At 33.2% G+C, this 25266-nt stretch overlaps 1 protein-coding gene across 1 annotated transcript; it reads left to right on the top strand.

The window, feature by feature from the left end:
* On the top strand, positions 1-25048 carry LOC133336952 (protein FAM13A). The gene is made up of 3 exons (XM_061545219.1): positions 1-42; positions 6501-8582; positions 24374-25048. The coding sequence occupies exons 1-3, from the start codon at positions 13-15 to the stop codon at positions 25046-25048; spliced, it is 2787 nt and encodes a 928-aa protein (XP_061401203.1). The 5' UTR covers positions 1-12.
* Positions 25049-25266: the final 218 nt, after the last annotated feature.

Genomic DNA, 25266 nt, shown 5'->3' with positions numbered 1-25266 from the left:
CCCGAAACTGCAATGACACCAAGGATAATAAGTTATTTTTTGGTATGCTTTTATATTTTTAAATATTTAAAAATAATACTATTAACAAAAAATATATATTTTTAATAAAAAATACTAAGTAATAAGAAAATGACTGTAGGGAATCTGAAGGGTATATTTGTCACCTGATGAGGATACTACTGACTACTGACAACAATTTTCATATTTTTTTCAAGGTCTCTCATTGTAGGTTCCTTGAGGGATATATAAATGACCTGAAGGGATATAAGAGCGAATTTTTAAAGAATTTTTTTTACGCGTGGATTTTTAAGAGAATATTTTTCTGGACTCTAAAAGAGTCGTGAATTTTTAAAGATAATTTTTTCAGGGTCTAAAAGGGGAGTGATTTTTTGAAAGAATATTTTGCAGGCTCTAAAAGAGGCAAGGATTTTTAAAGAATATTTTTCAGGCTTTAAAGAGGCGTGGATTTTTTAAAGAATATTTTTCAGGCTCTAAAATAGTGAGTTATTTTTAAAGAATATGTTTCAGGTTCCGAAGAAGGCTCGGATTTTTGTATAGAATTTTTTTCAAGAGGGGTGGATTTTCGTGGATTTTTTAAAGAACAAAAAAATTCAGGTTCTAAAAAAGGCGTGGATTTTTTAAAGAAAAAAATTTCAGGTTTTAAAAAAAGCGTAGATTTTTTGAAGAAAAAAAAAATTCAGGTTCTAAAAAAGGCGTGGATTTTTTCAAGAAAGAAATTTCAGCTTCTAAAAAAGGCGTAGATTTTTCACGAAAAAACATTTCAGGCTCCAAAATAGGCGTGGATTTTTCAAGAAAAAAATTTCAGGCCCCAAAGGAGACGTGGATTTTTTAAAGAAAAAAATTTCAGGTTTTAAAAAAAGCGTGGATTTTAAAAAAAATCAGTTTCTAAAAAAGGCGTGGATTTTTTCAAGAAAAAAATTTCCAAAGGAGGCTCCAAAAATGGCGTGGTTTTTTCATGGAAAAATTTTAGGCTCCAAAAATGGCGTGAATTTTTCAAGAAAAAATTTCAGGCTCCAAAGGAGGCGTGGATTTTTCAAGAAAAAAATTTCAGGCCCCAAAGGAGACGTGGATTTTTTCAAGAAAAAAATTTCAGGCCCCAAAGGAGGCTCCAAAAATGGAGTAGATTTTTTCGAGAAAAAAATTTCAGGCTCCAAAGGAGGCTCCAAAAATGACGTGGATTTTTTCGAGAAAAAAATTTCAGGCTCCAAAAATGGCGTGGATTTTTTGAAGATAAAATTGTCAGGTCCCAAAGGTGGCGTCGATTTTTTTCAAGAACAAAATTTTTTTAAGGCCCCAAAAAAGGTTAATTTTAAAAACGATATTTTTCAGGGTTGAATTTTTAAGAAAAAATCAGACTCTAAAAGAGGTTTGGGTTAGTTTCTAGGGGACGGGAGGTCATTATATAGTAAAATGTCTCTCATCTTAGTTTACCTGAACATACCATCCTCCTGGAGGGGTCATGAGTGAGCCTAGAATGTCCTATTAAAAGACAGAAATATAACGGGTTTCACAGGAGTTTTGCAAATGGAAGGCATCATTAAATTGACCAAGAAAATTATTCTACAAAAATGTTTTCTAATGATTGAAAACATTTCGAGGAACATCTCTTTAGGCTTTCTGTAAAAACATATAAAATAATAAGCTTCTCCAGGGGTTTTATATCGATGGAAGATCGCTAATAATATTTCTGTAGAAGGCATTCTCGGCTTATCGTATTTAAACTGGAAATTATTCTACAAAAAAGCTCTTCTAATAATGAATATCGTTTTGCCGAACTTCGATATCTTGATGTCTTCCATAAATAAATAATGTTATAGATCTTCCTATTACCTTATATAGCTAAGAGATTTTTCTTCTTCTTGTCTGTAGAAAGGAGGTATCTCTGGGCATTTACAGTAATGAGATCTTCTAGTGGTCTTATATTTGAGGCAACAACCTTTACAGGAGTTTTGCAGGTAGAAAAGATCATATATTTGTTATATTTAGTTGATATTACCGGGCCTTTATATTAATTATAAAAAAAAAATAATACTACATAAAATGATAAAAAATCGTCTTTCAAATTTATTGTATGGCCTTAGAGAAAAATTCTGCGTCAGAAATTTGTTGCATGTAGTTGGTATTACCTAGCCTTATATAGCCGATTCAAAAAATTCCCTATATAGGCCATTCAAATTCATAGCATGGTCTTAGAGAAAAAATTCTGCGTCCAAAAATATTCCACTCATTATTCAACATTCGATTTATTACGTATAATTGATATATAACGTATACCTTATGATGTACTCTAAATTAATATTAATTATACGACATAATGGCCGTAGATCGTTTTATTTATTTTTTTTTAATTTGTAGAGCAATTAACTATTTTTGGATGAAAGAAGACCTAAAAACACCTTTAACTTAATTACACTCTATAATATTAATATTCCTCTAGATGAACTCTGCATCTTATGTTCTCTACTAAATGCCGGTGCAACCTCCAATTTTCAGTGACTTAACTAAAAATCATTCAAATTCGCCTTAGAGACAACAATTTCTTTCTCCAAAAATATTCCGCTCATAATTCAGCAGAAAATATCGCAAGACAATTAAAATGTTCAGTTTATTACGTATAAGTAATATATAACGTATACCTTATGATGTACTCTAAATTAATATTACTTATACGACCCAATGACCATGGATCGTTTTATTATTATTTTTGCTCTAATTATGGAGCAATTAACTATTTTTGGATAAAAGAAGTTCCAAAAATATCTGCAATAAAATTTATCGAATCATTCTATAATTTGCGCAGTCAATATAAACCGGATCGATCATAATGTTAATTATAGAAAAACTGGATAATTTTTTGGGGACTGACTTTCGACCCAGTTGATGGACCTCAATCTAATCTCAATCATTTTATATTAAACGCAATTAAATTTAGCTTTTTGTTTGTGGAAAAATGATCGACTTAATTTCCATAAGGCTCAGGCATGATTTATCGAGTTTGTTTTTTATCTGGCCACAATTTTACCTTATCCTTATCTTAATGAGAATTTTGTTTTAGAACTGGAACACACCACGGCGGTGAGGACGACAATACATACATTGAAACCAAATGACGATATGAAACATTTGTAAAAAAAACAAATGAAATGTTATCATTTTTTTCACTTCAATTTAATGGACATTAATTGAATGTCTTGAAAATGAATTGTTGCGGAATTTTAAAGTGGCCGATTGTTTGTGTTACTTTTGAGTTTTGTTTTGTGATATTGCGGAATATATCGAGCAACACGCACTGTTTTTTATTTACAATTTGTAGAATTTTATTGTGTTTGTTTTTTGCAAAAATAATTGTCCAGTAATGATTAGCAACTATGATTTGATCTTATATGAGTTGTAGAATTCTAAATTAAATCGGCTATGTGCCATTCGAAAAAAGTATTGTGTAACAAATAAAATAATTATTTAATTGTTGTGGAAAAATTTCGTAATTGGAGACGTTAGAAAATATGAAGTCTTAACTGATGCGATGCTGTAATAGTTGCAAAAAATTAAATAATGTGGTAATATTATTAAAGATTTAAACGATCGCTGGGAGCGAGGGGGTATGAAGGTATTCCATTGGACTCAGGCGAAATATCTATTTGATTTAAGGATTCAGGATTTTTGAGAACAATTTGACTATTTTTGCAAGAAGTAGATTTTTAAGAATAATTGTTTCCAAGACAGAATCCTTTTTCAAATCGTGTATTTAAAAAAATAAATTTTTTTCGAAGACTTGGTATATTTTTTCAAGGCCTGGATTTTTAAGAGTAATTTTTTTTTGGAACCTGGATTGTGAAGAATATTTTTTCGAAGACATTTTTTATACCCTTCAACACACTGTGGTACAGGGTATTATTTCTTTGTGCATATGTTTGTAACAGGCAAAAGGAAACGAGATAGACACATGGTTCCTTTTGAGAATATGCATAGAATCACGTCTTAAGTCGATTTATGCATGTCCGTCCGTCCGTCTGTCTGTCCATGTATTTTTGTGAACAAAGTACAGGTCGCATTTATGATCCGATTTGGATGAAATTTGGCATAGGTCACTTATTTGGTCCAAGGACAAACCGTATTGAAATTGGGAAAAATCGCTTCAGATTTAGATATAGCTCTCATATATAATTTCGTCCGATTTAAGGTAAATGGTGCAGCAAAGTTCCTATATACCGTTCTATTTACACGAAATTTGGCACAGCTTAATGAATTAAGTCTAAAATGATGTGTGTCAAGTTTCGTGAAAATCGATTCCGATTTAGATATAGCTCCCATATATATTTTCGTCCGATTTAATGTAAATGGTGCACCAAAGTACCTCTATATCTTTCGATTTCCACGAAATTTGGCACAACGTAATGAATTAGGTCTAGAATGGTGTGTGTTACATTTCTTGAAAATCGGTTCAGATTTAGATATAGCTCCCATATATATTTTCGTCCGATTTAACGTAAATGGTGCACCAAAGTCCCTATATATTTTTTGATTTCCACGAAAATTGGCACAGCGTATTTAATTGAGTCTAGAATGGTGTGTGCTAAGTTTCGTGAAAATCGATTCCGATTTAGATATAGCTCCCATATATATTTTCGTTCGATTTAATGTAAATGGTGCACCAAAATTATATATCTTTCGATTTGCACAAAATTTGGCATAGCATAATGAATTAGGCCTAGAATTATGTGTGTTAAGTTTCCTGAAAATCGGTTCATAGCTCCCATATATAATTTGTCTGATTTAATAGGTGCACCATATATATTTTCGTTGCACGAAATTTGGCATAGGTAAATTGTGTGTGTGTTAGGTTTCGTGAAAATCGATTCCGATTTAGATATAGCTTCCATATATATTTTCGTCCGATTTAATGTAAATGGTGCACTAAAGTCCCTATATACCATTCGATTTGCACGAAATTTGGCATAGCGTACTGAATTAAGTCGAGAATGATATGTGTTAAGTTTCATGAAAATCGGTTCGGATTTAGATATAGCTCCCATATATATTTTCGTCCGATTTAAGGTAAATGGTGCACCAAAGTACCTATATGTCTTTCGATTTGCACAAAATTTGGCATAGCCTACTAAATTGAGTTTGGAATGATGTGTGGCAAATTTTGGAATTCAGATTTCAATATAGCCTCACATATACATATATTGTCGTCGGATTTTACCTAAATGGTGCACCAAACTCCTAATGTTTGTCCGATTAACCCGAATTTTTGCACAACGTATTAAATTGAGACTTGAATGACGATATATATATATATATATATATATATAATATATATATATATATATACATATATACATATATATACATGTTTTCAAGTTGACATTTTTTTTTCAAAAAGAGTTTTTTCTTGAAAATTTCTATTTCTTCCGGTTATATGATTTTTTTCTACTATTTATATTTTACTCATGACATTTGTAAAAATTGTCTTCAACATCTGTGTAATCAATAATATGTTATTTGTTCGATTACTATTTGCACCAGAACACCAGTTGTCTGCGGCATTAATCATACGTCTCCTATTCGTAATTTGTCATGAAATGTAAAATTGAACTGAGGGTGGTCTCTCATGATATTTCATTTTGAATCCGTATTTTTTTTAATAATAATTAAATTTGTATTTGAAAGCTAACAGCAGCAGCCTATAATAAAGAAAACACTATTCATGTAATAATAAATGTTTGTATTCTGGGTATTAATAGTCTGGCTAATAAGTTGCTGTGCTAAAGGCAATACGAAATTTGCAACTATTCCGCAATAAATTATAATGGACAGTTTTTTTTTTATTCACGTCATGGCAATTAAGAAAAATCATTCAGTAAAAACAGATGCTTTTTAGAGAAGATTTTTCTTTTTTTGAAAATTTTTGAGGGTGTTTAGAAAGGCCCGGAAATCGCATAGGAAAGCTGATTAAAAATATTCTTTAAAAACCCAATTATTAAAAAAAATCCACATCTAAAAAAGGGCTTAAAAAATATATTAAATAATGCCATGCCCATAACAGGCCTTGAAAATTTTTCAAAAATCCAATCCAAAAATTAACCTTGAAAACTATTTGTTTATAGATTTATGTTCTGAAAAATATTTATAAAAATCCTCTTTTATGTTAGCTTTGAAAATTTCATTTTGTCTCTTGGGGCGTATAACTAATTTTAATATCAAGACACCTGGGCGTATGAATAACATAATAAGTCTTTATAACCAGCCATTCTTGCGTCTCTTTGTCTCTGGGGCGTATAACTAATTTTAATAGCAAGACACCTAGGCGTATGAATAACATAATAATTCCATATAAGCAACCACACTTGCGTATGATTATTTTTAATTTTAAATGCATTTTATTTTGAACATATTTTAAATTATTTAATTTTTATTTTTCAATTTGTTTATAGTTTTATTAATTGCAATTTGTCTATTTGTTTTCTCTTCTACAGTGCGGCATGCGCCATCCTAACACTGGACTAAGTGAAGACGACCTAAGTCGTCTTACCGGTTCATCATCTTCGTCAGCATCTTGTCGTAGTAATAATTGTAATTCCACATCCTCTTCTTCCTCGTCTTCGTCCTCAGCATCATCGTCGTCGTCGTCTTCGTCGTCATCATCATCGGCATCGTCATCCGGTGCCAATACTCCCGAAGAATGCAAACATATCAACAAAAGTAAAAAACATCATTCACCAAGCAAGCAGCATCACCACCATCATCATCACCACCACAATGTTGCCACAATACCCTCGGAACATTTGGAGAACAATAAAAATACACAACACACTCACCAACAACAACACCACCACCAATATGCCGAACAGCATTCTCACTTCAATTCCACCTATCTACCGGAAATCATTAACCCCCTAGAATGGCAGAAATCCCGTAAACGTAAGGAACGCCTCGACAGCACCTCGTCCACAATACAGGATCGCAAATTACAGCGTTCGAATAGTGAAGAACTATTGCCACAAGATGGCGGCGCTAGGTTGCAACACAACAACAACAATGTAGCATCTACACCGGCAGATTTGGGCGTTAATGCCCTAAAATCTTCGCTGAAAAATGTAGAAAATATTAGGCGTGTCTCATCGGAAGATTTCAAGCGCACCCCCTACGAAGTCTATGAACAGGAACTTCGCAGCGATTCCGGGGAAAGGGATAACGCTCTGGGTCACAAAACTTCCGATGAGAATGATGGCAGTTTGGCTAATCGCCAATACAATCAACAACAGGCCTGGACTGTGGGTGTACCCATTAAGGATATGACACGGCGCTCACGTTATGAGACAAGTCCAGCCCGTTCGCAGAGACATTCACCCATCAGGGTGTGCTTCAGTAATGGCAATGGCAGCAGCAATAAGTCGCAACAGCATCGTGACAGCGATGATAGCGAGTGTGAACATGAACGCAGGCGCAGCAGTGAGCGTTTTTGCAAGTCGCGGGCCCCACCAGGACGCAAGGCGTCTGGGGTCACGAAGAAATCCACCAGTTCCACCAGTGCCATGAAATATTTGCCTTCCAAGCTGAACGATGAGAATGTCTACAAATACGATTTGTCAGCCCTGAAATATGAGAGGCGTGGTTTCATCTCGAAGAAATCCAGCCAAAACCAACAACCCCAACCACAAACAATGGAGAAGAGTCACACCAACGACTTGAATGACAATAATTTGATTGATTTCAATAGCGCGGCGGCGATTATGTCGACCGGCAACAAACAACAATCTATGAGTAAAAGTCTATCGCCAACGGCTTCATCGAATGGTTCCACAGATGATGTTCATAACAATGTCAATGTGACACCTGTGGCCTTACAAAAATCCAACACAACACCAGCCACATCATCCGTGTCCGCATCCTCGGCCAACAGCAGCAAGAGCAGCAGTCAAAGCAGTCTACACAAAGTTCCCCATACCATCTCAGCACAGGAATCACTGCCATGGGATCGTTCCGTGCCCGAAGACCAAACGCCTGTCTTGAGTCGTCGCTACGCCACCGTTAGGCCCCATTATGTTGACAGCATTGACACTGCAGCCAAGCTGTCGAAGGTTAAACCCTATCCTCAACCTTATCTCAAACAAACACCCAGTGCAGCCCAGCTACTGGCCAATGAATTGGATGATGATGATGTCATGGATCCATCTCTCACCAATTTCCGTGCATTTACCACATTGGAAAATTTGAAGACACGTGAGCTAATGCAACAGGTATTGCCGAATGTAATGTCTTTCCAGTCGCCCGAGGAACGTATGCGTCAAATAAATAAACGGGTGACGGCGCTAAAGAAAAAACTGGGTCAACTTGAAGATTCATATGAACAGAAGTCGGGATATAAACCATCTCAGGCTGATCGCTTGAATGATAAGTATATGAAAAATATCCTATCGGAGCTAAGTAAGCTGCGCAAAGAACGTCATGAGCTGAAAACTGATCCAATGTCAGCATTAGGCCTGAAAGTTAGCGGTGGCATGGATTCCGAACAGAAATTACAAAAAATGAAGGTGACTTTGATGGAAATTGAACAGGTAAGAAGAAGAAACAAATCTTTATTCATAAAAAATATGGAATGAATATTTATAAGAAATCTATTGAGAAAAAAATTAGAAATAGGAAGCTTTGAGACCATTTATTTGTGATTTAAATAACCTCAAAGTAGGACCTGAAAGGCCCGTTGTCAATTTTTTAAGCGTAGCTAAGTATTTTCAATTCGGTTCCAATGATGAACACTTCATTTCTATCACGACTTGGTGGCGTATAACTAATATTAATATTTGGACACCAATACGTATGATGATTATTAATAGAATTAATTACGTCTACCAGGGCGTATGATTTATACGAATTATTTTTTTTTTATAACTGAAAAGTACGCATAGGTGGAAAAAATATCGTAAATAAATTCAAGCTTCAAAAAATTAAATCCAATCATGTGGTCCTTGTAAGCATTTAAAGCAATGCCACTGAATGATGTAAAAAACCATACATTTCCCCTATTTCTAAATGCGCCATTTGTTAAAGTGCATTCTCTCAAAACAGAAAAAAACAAACAACAATAAAATCACAGACTCATTTGGCACATAAAATATAACACTTCAAAAACGTGCAACAACAACAACGCCATGAACACCAACAAACACTAGCTAGCGAACTGGCCGCCAAGGTCTTTTGCGTCTTTTGTTGTCCAACACAGCCAGACCCAGAGGTTTTCTTTTTTTTTTTTTGTAGGCAAAATACAAATTTCTTTATGGTAGGAGGTACAACATTTGTTTTATCTAAATACCCTGCACCCCTTATCACCACAACAATTTATGTATAGGTGACGTATATATAGGTGACGATTACAATAGCAGCAACAACAACATCAAAAAAACAAAACAATATTGGAACTATGTCAACATATTTGGAATTACGTTCAAGGTACTTAGAAATGCATTAAAAAAACTAAGAGGGACAGTGGAGGGAAGTAGAGGGGAAGAGTTTTTTCTCCTCACCTTTTGAATGCAATCATTTCATGTCTTCTTATCTTAAGTTGCTGAACGATAAGAATGATGAGTGTGGATATTACAAAATGAAATTTATGAGGTGAACAAACATTAAAAACAAAAATACAACAACAGCAACAAAATAAATCAATGCCTTGGACAATTTATATAAACAATTAACAAAGTTCAGATCATATTTCACACTGGCCACTGGCACTTGAGGAAACCAAAAAAAAGAGGCAAGACAATTGAACAAAAAAAAAAAATCACACATAAATGTCAATCATGGAGATACACATATAAGCAGACACATTCACACATGCATATATGTTAAAAAAATTAATTTATACAAATAGTTCCTCGTCTAGAGTCCAAAAAAATATTCTTTAAAAAAATTACGCCTCAGCCAGAGCCTAAAAAAATATTCCTTAAAAATTCACTACTCAGCTAGACCCTCAAAAAATATTATTTGAAAACTCATGCCTCAGCCAGACCCTGAAAAATATTCTTTAAAAAATCCACGTCTCATACAGAGCCTGAAAAAATACTTTTCTAAGGAGTCCACGCCTCAGGCTTAACTAGAGCCTGAAAAAATATTCTTTAGGGAATCCACGACTTATACAGACTCCGAAAAATTATTCTTAATCCACGCCTCAGGCTTAACTAGAGCCTGAAAAAATATTCTTTAAGGAATCCACGCCTCAGGCTTAACTAGAGCCTAAAAAAAATATTCTTTAAGGAATCCACGCATCCACTCAGGCTTAACTAGAGCCTGAAAAAATATTCTTTAAGGAATCCACGCATCCACTCAGGCTTAACTAGAGCCTGAAAGAAATATTCTTTAAGGTATCCACGCCTCAGGCTTAACTAGAGCCTGAAAATTATTCGTTAAAAAAGCATCGCCTCATATAAACTCCAAAAAATATTCTTTAAAAAATCCACGTCTCATATTGACCCTCAACAAAATATTCTTCAAAACATCCACACCTCATATTGACCCTGAAAAAAAAATTCTTTAAGGAATTCACGCCTCATATTGACCCTGAAAAAATATTCTTCAAAACATCCACGCCTCATATTGACCCTGAAAAAATATTCTTTAAAGAATCCACACCTTACATAGACCCTGAGAAAATATTATTTAAAGAATCCACGCCTTATATAGACCCTGAGAAAATATTCTTTAAGGAATCCACGCCTCATATTGACCCTGAAGAAATATTCTTTAAAAAAATCAACGCCTGATATAGAACCTGAAACAATAATCTTTAAAAAATCCACGTCTCATATTGACCCTGAAAAAATAATCTTTAAAGAATCCACGCCTCATATAGAGCCTGAAAAAAATATTTAAAAAAAATCCACTCCTCATATATACTCCGAAAAAATATTCTTTAAAAAAATCCACGCCTTGTGTAGACCAAAAAAAATCCTTAAAAAAGTATTCTTTAGAAAGTCCTCGCCTCATCTAGAGCATGAACACTTTTCTTACAAAAGTGTACGTCAGTGTAGGTCTCTGAAAAAATATTCTTTACCAAATCGACGCCTCGCCCACAGCCTAAAAATTATTCATTAAAAAAATCCATGCCTCTTGCAGAGCCTGAAAATATTCTTCTAGAGCCTATTTTTTTAATCTACGCCTCATTTAAATCTTGAAAAAATATTTTTTAACAAATTCAAGCCTCATGTAGAGCCTGAGAAAATATTCTTTGCAATTCCAGACCAATAATAGGCCTCTACGAAATATCCTAAAAAAAATATTCTTAATAACTAATTTCTTGGCTAAATAGTAAACATATAAACAAATATTTTATATATTTTTTAATATATGTTGCAACAAAAAAATATTATTATATTTTGTTGTTGTTTTTCAGACGCGTAAATAAATATTTTGTTCGCAAAAAAATAAAAACGAAAACACACCAAGCCCCCTTTAATATTTTTCACACTTTAACCAAATGCCCCTGAACCCCAAATGGGCGACATCTTCATCATCATCAGCATCGCTGCCGTTGAATTGTTAAGTGATGTCCATATATATATATATAGTATGAAGTACATATATTCGCACACACTTTTTTGTCTGCTCGTATTTTTTATTGCTTTTGTTGTTGTTGCTTTTTTCGTAGCACGAGAGTATAGAAGACAGTCGAATCCGCCAAAATATAAAAATCAAAACAAAATACCAAAAAATAACAACAACTAAACATTTTTGGTTGTGGTATATATAGCAGATGTTAATACATATATACGTAGTATGTATACTTATTTAGAATCCCAAATTGTATACAACTGACATACATACTATATTCTATAAACATATGTACATGTATAAGTAAATGTTGAAGTATTTAATTCAACGAGGCCCATGCTATTTTATCACCCTCAGCGAACATCTGGTGTATTGTCACTTTTAGAAGGCGAAAAAAATGGTGTGAGAATAGAATAACAGGTGGTTGTATTGTTTTCATTCGAAGTAATGCCTTTTTTGTCTACTTCCCTGTAGTGTTTTTTACTAGGAAAAATATACGTTAAAAATATTCTTGATTCTTTGAAAAAAATCACAATTTTAAAGCCAAGAATATATTTAACCAGTGAGCGGAGCAGTATAGTCGGACGGAGCCGACCATTTGATACCCTACACAAGTTATACGGAAATCTAACTTTCTATATTCTGAGCTTGGGCAATATTTCGCGATATTTTTACCCTCTTGACCGACTGGAGGTCAACAAATATTACTGATATTCAGTACAGTCCTTCTAATTACTCCTCTTGGATATACTATCAAGTTCTCGGCTTTATGTCCTTCAGGAGTAAATATATACGATATAGAGTACAAGTTTTGTCATGTCATGTTTGTTCTTTGGCCCAATCCCCTTCTCCATGCAAAAATTCGCGATGTTTGGGCTATAATTGCGGCCTCTGGATTGACCATAGAAACCGACAACAATTAGGTATTTGGTCCATTTCATCCCCTAAACATTAACCGATCTTTACCGAGCTGTTAAAAACAATAGGGGTCTTCATTGGCCAGAACCCATCATACATGCAAAATTTCGTGAAGATTGGTCCATTACTGTGGCCTGTATCGTGTTTACAAATTATAATGGACAGACGGACGGACGGACACACATGTCTAGATCGACTCAGCTAGTCATGATATAACCATCGGTATACTTAAAGGTGGGTCTAGGACCAATATTTCTCGGCGTTACAAACTTTTGGGGCTGCACAAAACTATAATACCCTGACAACATAGTTGTGTAGGGTATAAAAATGCACATCTTATATGGACTCCGTAAAAATATTCTTTAAAAATCCACGCCTATATGGACTCCGTAAAAATATTCTTTAAAAATCCACGCCTATATGGACTCCGTAAAAATATTCTTTAAAAATCCACGCCTATATGGACTCCGTAAAAATATTCATTAAAAATCCACGCCTATATGGACTCTGTAAAAATATTCCTTAAAAATCCACGCCTATATGGACTCCGTAAAAATATTCTTTAATAAAACCACGTCTTCTATGAATCTAGAAAAAAATTCTTTAAAAAATCCACTTCTTCTATGAACCTGAAAAAAAAAATTTCTTTAATAAATCCACGCCTTGTGTGGACCCTGAAAAAATATTCTTTAATAAATCCACGCCTTGTGTGGACCCTGAAAAATATTCTTTAATAAATCCACGCCTTGTGTGGACCCTGAAAAAATATTCTTTAATAAATCCACACCTTTTGTGGACCCTGACAAAAATATTTTTTAATAAATCAACGTCTTTTGTGGACCCTGAAAAAATATTTTTAATAAATCCACGCCTTTTGTGGACCCTGAAAAAATACTCTTTAATAAATCCACGCCTTATATAGGCCTCGAAAATATATTCTTTAAAAAATCCGCGCCTACTATAGACCAAGGAAAAAAGTATTCTTAAAAAAATCCACTCCCTTTATGAACCCCAAAAAAATGGACCTTGAACAAATATTCTTTAAAAAATCCACAACCTTAAAATAATATACATTTTTTTAAATCATATCCTAATATGGACCCTGAAAATATTCTTTAAAAAAATCTACACATTATATGGACCCTGAAAAATATACATACATAATACATATTTTAATTTTCCTAATTTTTTAAACCCGTTTTTTTCCAAATAATTTCCCACCCTACCTCGTTTATTTATTTACACACCTAAGTACTTTATTTTCTTTTATTTATTTTTTTTTTTGTGAAAAACAATAAACAAGTCTGAAATGTATTTCGGATATTGTTGTTATTGTTATTGCATTTTTTGCGGCGGCTGCTTCTTTACATTGTTTCATACATGCAACCAATTGTTCGTTGAATACACAAAATAACATCCCAACAAAAATTATGCCGATATTTTGCGTCTTGCCAATGGCATTAACATTGTCTATGGCAGGGTGGCCGGGCCAGGCAGCCAGTCAGTAATCAGTCAATCAATAAGAAATCATGTCGGGTAATTGCATTTTGAATTTACATTTTTTTGGCAAAGGTGTTTATATCTGCTCTCGGATGAGAGTACCTATTTGCAATGAAAATGTATATTGTGGGTATTCGGAGGGGATGATTTATTTTTATTGATTTTTTCTTTCTCGCTGATGAAAGGTGGGTGGGTTTTTTTTGGCAAAAGGCGTGTCATACAAATTTAGTTTTTTTTTTTTTGAGATTTTAATTGTTGTTCTGAAAAGAAAAGGTCCAGTTTATGTGTGGATTATACTATTTAAATAAGTAAGTCCATCGACGTAGTCACGATATTTTTGAGGGTCCTTTTTTGTGTTACGCATTTCTTTATATGTTGGATTTTATTATGATAAACATTTTGGTAATTTTTCTTAATTTTTAAATTTTAAATTCTGTTCTACCTTTTATGTTGTCTGCACCTTCCCACACAGTATTCCTTTCGGTTAGCCACATTTAAAGGTCGTTTTTATTATTATCAACAAAATGAATGAGAGTCGGCCTAAAAGCTTTCAGCTACTACTGAGACCATTATTGCCATTAACATTATGTACAACATTTAACGGGGGGTGTATGAGTATGTCTGGTTATGGCATGTTTTTCTTAATGGAAACCCCCCTTCAACACCCACATCAAAAAACCTCAACAACATTAAAATATCAAAGGGGAATGTAAAGGTAACAGCGTAGCTATAAAAATTCCCAGATGATGGATACATCTTCAAATGTTTTTAAGACTTTTGTGTATTGCCAAGAGAAATTCATATCCCATTTGAAAAATTCCCACCACGTCCCTGATGCTGGTTTTATTTTAAGAAAAAAAAACGAAAAAACCACCACAATTATTTTTATATTACGACTCAATGGTGTAATAAGTTCGGCAGACTATGCAAATGTTTACAAGACAACATCAGGTGATTTTGCTGGGCAGCTGAGAAATATTTCTTAAGAATGACATTAAACAAGATTTTCTGTTTTTTGTCATCTATAGATGAAATAATAATGTTGAGTAATATGTAAGAAAAAAATTCGAGAAAGTTCTTCACCACTCTGGGTATATTCAACATATGAATCCTAACAGACGTCGCATTTTTAAAGGACCAGTAAAATGAAATTGGATACATAAACATGCCATTCTGCAACCGATACTAAATTTTTCATTTGGTCACATATAGAAGCTATATCTAAATCTGAACCGATTTTCTGAAAACTTAACACACATCATTCTAGACCTAATTTATTACGCTGTGCCAAATTTCGTGCAAATCGAAAGATATATAGGGACTTCGGACGAAAATATATATGAGAGCTATATCTAAATCTGAACCGATTTTCGCACACCACACATCATTCTAGACTTAATTCCTTACGATGTGCCAAATTTCGTGCAAATCGAAAGGTATATATGGGCTTTGGTGTACCATTTACATTAAATCGGACGAAAATATATATGGGAGCTTTATCTAAATCTGAACCGATTTTCAGGAAACTGGACACACATCTTTCTATACCTAATTTATTACGCTGTGCCAAATTTCGTGCAAATCGAAAGGTATATATGGGCTTTGGTGTACCATTTACATTAAATCGGACGAAAATATATATATAGGAGCTATATCTAAATCTGAACCGATTTTCAGGAAACTGGACACACATCTTTCTATACCTAATTTATTACGCTGTGCCAAATTTCGTGCAAATCGAATGATATATAGGGACTTTGGTGCACCATTTACATTAAATCGGACGAAAATATATATGGGAGCTATATCGAAATTTGGACCCATTTTTACGAAACTCGGCAGACATCATTCTAGGCTCACTTCAGTACGTTATACCAAATTTCGTGCAAATCGAAAGATATATAAGGACTTTGGTACACCATTTCCATTAAATCGGACGAAAATATATATGGGAGCTATATCGAAATTTGGTCCCATTTTTACGAAACTCGGCAGACATCATTCTAGGCTCACTTCAGTACGTTATACCAAATTTCGTGCAAATCGAAAGATATATAGGAACTTTGATACACCATTTACATAAAATCGGAGGAAAATATATATATTTGAGCTATATCTAAATCTGAACCGATTTTTCCCAATTTCAATAGGGTTCGTCCTTGGGCCAAATAAGTGACCTATGCCAAATTTCATCCAATTCAGATCATAAATGTGACCTGTACTTTGTTTACAATTTATCATGGACGGGCGGACGGACATGCATAAATCGACTCAGAAACTGATTTTATGCATATTTTCAAAAGGAATTATGGGTCTATCTCGATTACAAACATATACACAAAGACATAATACCCTGTACCACAGTGTGGTGAAGGGTATAAATAGCCAATTTTTCTGGTTGATAATTCCGCCATAAATTATAAAAATTTCAAGAGCAACCTTTAAAAAATTTGACACTACTTGTAAAATGTTTTTTTGCATTTTCTTTCACTTAATTAACCAATATTAATTTAAATTAATTACTTCATCGTGTTTTAAACAATGAAACATGTTTTCACCTTTATTAAAATATATATTTTTGTTTATATTTTTCGTAGCCATATAGACAAGTTGTTTAATTATGGCGGAAATAAAAACACAAAAAAAAAAAAACAACCAAAACAATATGTTTTACAATTACAAAAATATATACAAGTACACATTTTCGTCAACCGCATACCAAAATTAAAAAGAATAATAATAAATTAAGAAACAATGAGAATTTTTTATTTAAAATAGAGAGAGAGGCACACACACATACACCCATAAAGGAGGCTGACACGTTGCAAAATTAAATATTGTTTTGGGATCCAATAAAATTCAAAACAAAATGACGACGACATATGATTGACTCATAAAATTGCAAAATTTATTATTCACACATGCGTCGCTGTGATATGTTATATATATTATATTATGATATGTTATAATATTGATATGTTATAATATTATAATATTGGAAAAAAAGGATATTTTTAGAAGAAATTATTGTTTTTTTTGTGAGAAAGAAGAAAATAAAAACCTACATAAATTATTTTTATTTGGGCTATTGTTTATACAATGAGACCTATAACAAAATAATGTTTTATTTTTTTGCAAAAAAAAATTGGCATTTATAATACACATACACACAAGCAATTTGAAATAGATTTTCATGCATTGATTTGTTTTTTTTTGAAAATTATTTTCGTGTTGTTTATTTTCAGTGTAATTTTGATATTTTTATTTATGTTGTGTTGTTGTTGTTTTTTTATCGTTATTTTGATCAATATTTATTTGATAACAATTGTGAATGAATTGTTTGTTTCTTCCTTCTTCTTTTTTGTTATTTATTTTCTAGTTTTTTTTTGTTGTTTTCTTGTTCTATGATGAAATTCATTTCATTGAAGATTCATTCAACATTAATTATGTTGGGTTAGGGTCAGTTCGGGCGAAAGGAAAGGGAAGCAATGGCGAACGAATTGTTTATGGGCTAAATATTTAATTAGACACGTTTAGATGTTCGAAATTGTAAACAAACTAATTAATCATTATTATTAGGATTTGTTGAGCCAGTTTTTTGAGAAATAACGACAAAAATTAATTGTCATGTTATGATGATTTAAAAAAAAACTATTTATTGAACTTGAAGAAAAAGAAAAATGTCATTGATTTTTTCTAAATCAACCACTCCCCTTTTAAGGTGCCTAAAATGTTTTTTATAAATCAACTCCCCTTTTAAGGTACCTAAAAAAGGTTACCTAAAAATATTATTTAAATAATCCACGCCATCTTGAGGTGCCTAAAAATATTATTTAAATAATCCACGCCTCTTTGAGATGCCTAAAAATATTCTTCAAAGATTCCACGCCTCTTTGAGATGCCTAAAAAGATTCTTTAAATAATTCACGCCTCTTTGAGATGCCTAAAAATATTCTTAAAAAATCCACGCCTCTTTGAGATGCCTAAAAATATTCTTTAAAGAATCCACGCCTCTTTGAGATGCCTAAAAATATTCTTTAAAAATTAAACGTGTCTTTGAGATGCCTATAAACATTCTTTAAAAAATCCACGCGACTTTGAGGTGCCTAAAAACATTTTTTAATAAATCCATGCCTATTTGAGGTGGGAAACCCCCCCCCCCCCTTCTCGAGTTTCATTTTTCAAGATTTTCAATGGGCTGGTAAATCAATACCAATGATTGTTAAGGTTTATAACTTTGCACATATATATTCGAAGATTTAGAAGAGAAGAAAAATAATTTACAAAACATGTTGTTGTTGTTTTTTTGTAATTAAAGAAAAATCCTTATTTTTGATGGTGGGCATGATAACTCCTCACTGGAACATCGGAATCCGAAAATTCCAACGGTGTTAGAAAGAGTACATGTCTGGCTCTCGTATGGCGGACCTTTGAAAAAATATTTTTTGAAAAATCGGCGATTTTTGACCAAAAACCAAGTTAAACAATAAGGAAGATCTTCACCGATTGTCTTTATCCTAGTTCATACGATAGCTATACACTCACAGAGAAACGTGTACAAATTTGAAATCGATTGGGTTATTAGTTTTTGAGTTATCGTGCCCGCCATTCGCAAAACCAATGTTTAGATAAAAATACGTTTAAAGTTTGAGAATCACTTTTGCCGTCACTTGATGCAGACACAATAAATCGGCCATATCTTCAAAAAATTTTTGAGATTTTCACTTGAAAACTTATAGGGACATTCTTGAATTAGTGTAGATTCGAGTTAAATCAAAATACAAAATTAAATTTTTTGAAACCGAGAATGGGGTCCCTTAAGTCTAGAATGTGTGCAAAGCGTACTGAATTAATGCTAGAATGACGTGTGCTAAGTTTCGTGAAAATCCGTTCAGATTTAGATATAGCTCCCGTATATATATATATATATATATTTGTCCGATTTTATGTAATTTGGTGCACCAAAGTCCCTATATATCTTTCGATTTGCACGATTTTTGGTACATGGTACTGAATTGAGTCTAGAATGATGTTTCTAAGCTTCGTGAAAAGATCCATAGCTAGGCCGATTGACACAACGTACTGATTCAATATAAATTAAACTCCGGCAAGTTTCTCTGAAATCGGTTCAGATATAGATCTATAACAAAAACGCTCCGTCTGTTAGGATACATGTGTAGAATTTACCCAAAGTGGTGAAGGGTATCATATATTCGGCCCAGTCCGACTTTTCTACTTTCCTTACTGGTTCAAAATTCTATTTTTTTAACTTATTCTCCCATCCATATAGGCAGTTAGGGGGTTTATGACATAAGTTCTTGTAATTCCCCTCTACAAAACCTCCTTCCAATAATTCTTCAAATTTTTTATCCATTCCTAATGAAACCTCTTAACATACCTTGATCAATATCTTTGTCGATAAGCTTCAAGAGGTTTCATGTTAAAACTTGTTGTAAATCCCCCCATTAATTTTATTAGGAAATCTGCTCTTTCGATTTTACTTTATATGAAATTACACATTTAAACATTTATTTGTTTTTATCAGATATTGAAAAAAACAATTGTTCTTTAGTCACCAGTGTACAATGAGTCACTTGTCTACCCAACCATGTACCGGCAAAATGACCATCAATTTTTTTGTACATTAAAATACAAAAAAAAATACATTATTTTTGTTTTTGTTGCTGCAGCTGACAGATAAAATGTTGACATTTACCAATCATATTTTGGCGAAATTGTGTGTGTGTGGTTGTTGTTTTCGATTTTGTGTGATCCATGCGTTAAAAATAAATAATGTAAACAAATCAAAAAAAAAAAAACGCGCACACACACATATAAAAATTTATTTAAAAAAAAAATATTTAAAAAAAAATCATACATATATATATGTGTGTATATATTATATGTATGTATGTGTGTGGAAGTACCTTTATAATACATTCTTTTTTTTTTGGTCATTTGTCGGATGTGTTGTTGTATTTTTTGTTATAATATTTTTGGTTGTTGTGATTTGAATTTTCGTCACATGGTCGCCGCCGCCACCACCATCAGCATTATTTTGTTAATTGAAGTCACAGAAATTTGTCTTTTTTGGCAAAATTTCAAATTTGATTTTTTTAAAAGTGAAAAAAAATATTTTGCAAAATTATGTTTTAAAAATAAAAATCAACAACAAATTGAGCAATAACATTTATTTAGTTTGCCAAAATAACAACATTAGTACATAGCAGTGTCGTCTGTAAACACAAAAAATAATATCATCACCTATTTTATTTTAAAAACAAATAATAGGGCGTAATAACGAAAAACCAATTGAAAGGAATAAATATTTTTCTGCGGACCAATAGAGCGTAGATTAAAAAATATATTAAAAAAAGTAAAGTATAAATTTAGAAAAAAAAATCAAAGGCCAATTAGGATTTTTTAAAGGATATTTTTTCAAAGTCTACATGAGACGTGGATTTATTAAAGAATACCTTTCGAAGGACTACAGGAGGCGTGGATTATAAAAGAATATTTTTTTTCATGGGCTACATGAGGCATGGGTTATTAAAGAATATTTTTTTCTAAGACGTAGATTTTTTTAAGAATATTTTTCAGTATCTTCAGAATGTGTCAATTTATTACAGAATAATTTTCCATCACCCTCAGAAGGCATAGATTTTTTATGAATATTTTTTCAGAAGGCGTAGATTTCTTAAAGAAAATTATAAAGACTATTTTTAAGGACCCAATGAGGCGTAGATTTCTTAAAGAATATTTTTAAGGACCCAATAAGGCGAAGATTTTTTAAAGAATAATTTTTATGACACTCAATAAGGCGTAGATTTTTTAAAGAATATTTTTTCAGTACCTTCAGAAGGCGTAGATTTTTTAAAGACTATTTTTTCAGTACCTTCAGAAGGCGTAGATTTTTGCAAAGAATATTTTTTCAGTACCTTCAGAAGGCGTAGATTTGTATACCCTTCACCACACTGTGGTACAGGATATTATGTTTTTGTGCATATGTTTGTAACAGGCAAAAGGAAACGAGATAGACTCATGGTTTCTTTTGAGAATATGCATAGAATCACTTTCTAAGTCGATTTATGCATGTCCGTCCGTCCGTCCACATATATTTGTGAACAGAGTACAGGTCGCATTTATGATCCGATTTTGATGAAATTTGGCATAGGTCACATATTTGGCCCAAGGACGAACCCTATTGAAATTGGAAAAAATCGGTTCAGATTTAGATATAGCTCCCATATATATTTTCGTCCGATTTATTGTAAATGGTGCACCAAAGTCCCTATATATCTTTCGATTTGCACGAAATTTTGCACAGCGTACATAATTAAGTCTAGAGTGATGTATGCTAAGTTTCCTGAAAATCGGTTCAGATTTAGATATAGCTCCCATATATAGTTTCGTCCGATTTTCTGTAAATGGTGTACCAAAGTCCTTATTTATCTTTCGATTTGCACGAAATTTGGCACAGCGTATCAAATTAAGTCTAGAGTGATGTGTGTTAAGTTTCGTGAAAATCGGTTCAGATTTAGATATAGCTCCCATATATAGTTTCCTTCGATTTTCTGTAAATGGTGTACTAAAGTCCTTAAATATCTTTCAATTTGCGCGCAATTTGCTATAGAGTACTGAATTGAGCCTAGAATGCTGTGTGTTTACTTTCGTGAAAATCGGTTCAGATTTAGATATAGCACCCATATATATTTTCCTTCGATTTCATATAAAGTGTGCGCTAAAGACGCAAAATTTGTACGATTGACATATAATTTTGTTGAAATCGATTCAGATTTAGGGTTTGGTGGTTGACACGAATCGTATCAATGGTCCTGTTGAATACACCTAAAGTGGTGAAGGGTATCATAAAGTCGGCACTGTCCGACTTTACTTCATTCCTCACTGGTTTTAAGAATTTTTTTCTAAGGACAAAATAAGGCGTAGATTTTTTAAAGAATATTTTTTCCAAAGGCCAATAAGGCGTAGATTTTTTTAAGAATATTTTTTCCAAAGGCCAAAAAGGCGTAGATTTTCTAAAGAATATTTTTTCCAAAGGCCAATAAGGCGTAGATTTTTTTAAGAATATTTTTTCCAAAGGCCAAGCAGGCGAAGATTTTTTAAAGAATATTTTTTCCAAAGGCCAACCAGGCGAAGCTTTTTTAAAGAATATTTTTTCCAAAGGCCAACAAGGCGTAGATTTTTTAAATAATATTTTTTCCAAAAGCTTTTCTAAGGACCTAATAGATTTTATAAAGAGCCCAATAAGGCTTAAATTTTTTACGAAATATTTCTCTTAAAAATGTCAACCCACCCTAATAAAACTTTGTACACCATTGTCTACTATGTATAATATATGTACATATATATGATTTGCTACAATATGTTTTCATTTAACAGATCATTGACGTTATTTGGGGAGTCATGCATATACATATATCTTTTATTTTTATTGAATTTGCACAATACAATAAAAAGCCATCATACAGAGGGTAACAAAAAGAAGTACACAGCAATAAGTCCTAAACAAAAATTACTGACCTTCTTTAATGAATAATTTGTTTATGGACTATTTTTCATAGTCACTCGTAATGAGAATGGCTACATACCTTTTTATGGCACCAACTGTAATATGATATGCAAATAAATCAGTCCCCAGAAAGATAGATTTTTTTTTGTGCGTGTAGGAGTCAATGAGACATCAAATATTGCCATCAAAAATACATGCTAATTTCTTTTTTTATTTAATTTGCGTTAATAATAAAGCAGGGAAAAAATTCCACCCCAGGTTAAGGTGACAAAAAAAAGATTTTGGATTGGAACATTAAAGGCGATTTTCAAAAGGGGTTTAATTGTGAGGCTTAGGAATAGAAAAAAATTGATATCACCGTATTAATTGTCGGAGGTATTACTAAAAAATATAAAAATATGGAATCAATATTTTAAGTTTTTTTTTGATTTTTGTAATTTATGTTTTAACTATTTTTGGCTTTTATTTAACCTATATTTTAATTAGTAAATTCTATAAAAGGATTAAACTCTTTCATTTTCAAGAAATTATTACATTTATGTTTATTTTTCACTGCCAGGACAAACTATTTTTAGATTTTTACTATTTTTTTATTTTATTTTTGTAATAAATTCTTTTGTCCATCCACCTTCATCCCCATTTTCGCTCTAAAAATTCCTCATTAAAAAGTATTTCTATTTAACATTTAGCCAACATCGAAGTGTGGGCGTTTGACCGACTCTCACACACAGCTGCCCATCATCATTGTCTAGAGATGTGTAGAGGCACGTGATTCAGTTTCCCTTGCCTTACGTAGTGTAGCCATCGCCATTACGTAGTTTTCTTCATATAGAAATATTTTTTTCCTTTATTCTATATATTTATTTATATATAGAATGCTGAATAACTTTCCGATGATCTGTACTAAGAGAGAGTGCTTTCTGTCAGTCCATAAAAAAATTGATTTGAGGTCATCGACAAAAAAGATTTATTTTGTTGTTTAATTTTCCGCAATTCCAGGGAAAGAAACAAAATGGCATCGATTTTAGTTGGTCAAGTGCAATGGTTGTACGTAAACAAAAAAAAAAATCCCCAATACGTATTGAGGTACTTAAATGAAATTCAATATTTTTGTCAAGGAGGTGGAGGAGGTGTGCCACTTTTGTTAATGGAAGGAAAAAATATAAATTATTATTAAAAATAAATACAAAAATTGGTATGACCACAACATTTTTTTCTGAGAAGTGTAGATATTTTTTTTTATTTAAGAGACCTTTGGTCTCTATACAGGCCAATTGGCCTCTATAAAGACCTGCGGTCTCCATACAGGCCAATTGGCCTCTATAAAGACCTGCGGTCTCCATACAGGCCAATTGGCCTCTATAAAGACCTTTGGTCTCTATACAGGCCAATTGGCCTATATAAAGACCTTTGGTCTCTATACAGGCCAATTGGCATCTATAAAGACCTTTGGTCTCTATACAGGCCAATTGGCCTCTATAAAGACCTTTGGTCTCTATACAGGCCAATTGGCCTCTATAAAGACCTTTGGTCTCTATACAGGCCAATTGGCCACTAAAAAGACCTTTGGTCTCTATACAGGCCAATTGGCCTCTATAAAGACCTTTGGTCTCTATACAGGCCAATTGGCCTCTAAAAAGACCTTTGGTCTCTAGACAGGCCAATTGGACTCTATAATGACCTATGGTCTCTATACAGGCCAATTGACCTCTATAATGTCCTCTACGTCTTAAAATAAGAGTTTTTCTAAATTCCCTGATAGCCTACTTACATTTTTTTCTCCAGCTTTTTCAATGTTTATTTTTATTTTTTCCAAATATCTAACCTCTCTTCTTCTGTTCATTCTCCTTCCAGAGTCTGGCCGAAAAGCGCAAAGATCACAATCGTCCCGAAGTCCTCGAAGAGCTGACCGCCGATCAATTGGTGCAAGAGAAATCTACGGTGCAGCACGGTCTACTCTATTTCGAATCCCTGTACGGACGACCATCGACCAAAGATGAACGTGATGCGGCCCGTCCACTCTACGATCGTTATCGCCAATTGAAACGTATGGTTTCACGCAGTGTCACCTTGAGTGGATCCTCCGCAGCAGGAGCCCCCGAATTACCAACCATTCTAGAACATGAGGCTATGGTCTTTGAATCAACGACCCTACAATATTCATCGGCAAATAGTACCGAGACAACAAATTCACCAACCGATTCGGCGGTACCGACAAATAGTTCCGATGAATCCACGACCACCACAACAGCTCAATCTTCGCAGCAGCAGCAGAAGGAACAACAAAATGAAACGATTAGTTGTTTAAGTATTGAAAAATTATGGGAACAATTGGAAAAGACCAGAGAGGAGAAGAAACAACTGAAACGGGTCATTAGGGAATTTGAGACGGTGTTCGAAGAGCAGAATGGTCGGAAGATGTTGAAAAGTGATCGTAAAACGATTGAGGAGACCTATGCTCAGTATAAGGAGAAGAAGGCCAAGACCCGTCTTCTGCAGGCCTTAATTAAAAAGCAAATATCGCGTTGAACGCAAAACAAAACAAAAAAACACACACATACATACCTACTTACATATATTGTGAATGAAAGGAAAAAGAGAAAGCGGACAGTTTTAAGAGAGTAGAATGGAAAAGAAAGAGACAGACGCACACACACTCGTATGGCCACATGAAATCAATCCTGCCAAGAGGCTTATTTGAAAATGGTTGGGGACTGATTGTGACTAACAGTGTGTGTGGGCTTTAT

The sequence above is a fragment of the Musca vetustissima genome, unplaced genomic scaffold (genome assembly GCF_032173495.1).
Source record: "Musca vetustissima isolate MV318-11 ecotype Yass unplaced genomic scaffold, APGP_CSIRO_Mvet_v1 utg100131, whole genome shotgun sequence".
Lineage (NCBI taxonomy): Eukaryota > Metazoa > Arthropoda > Insecta > Diptera > Muscidae > Musca > Musca vetustissima.
This window is presented reverse-complemented; position numbering and strand designations above follow the sequence as displayed.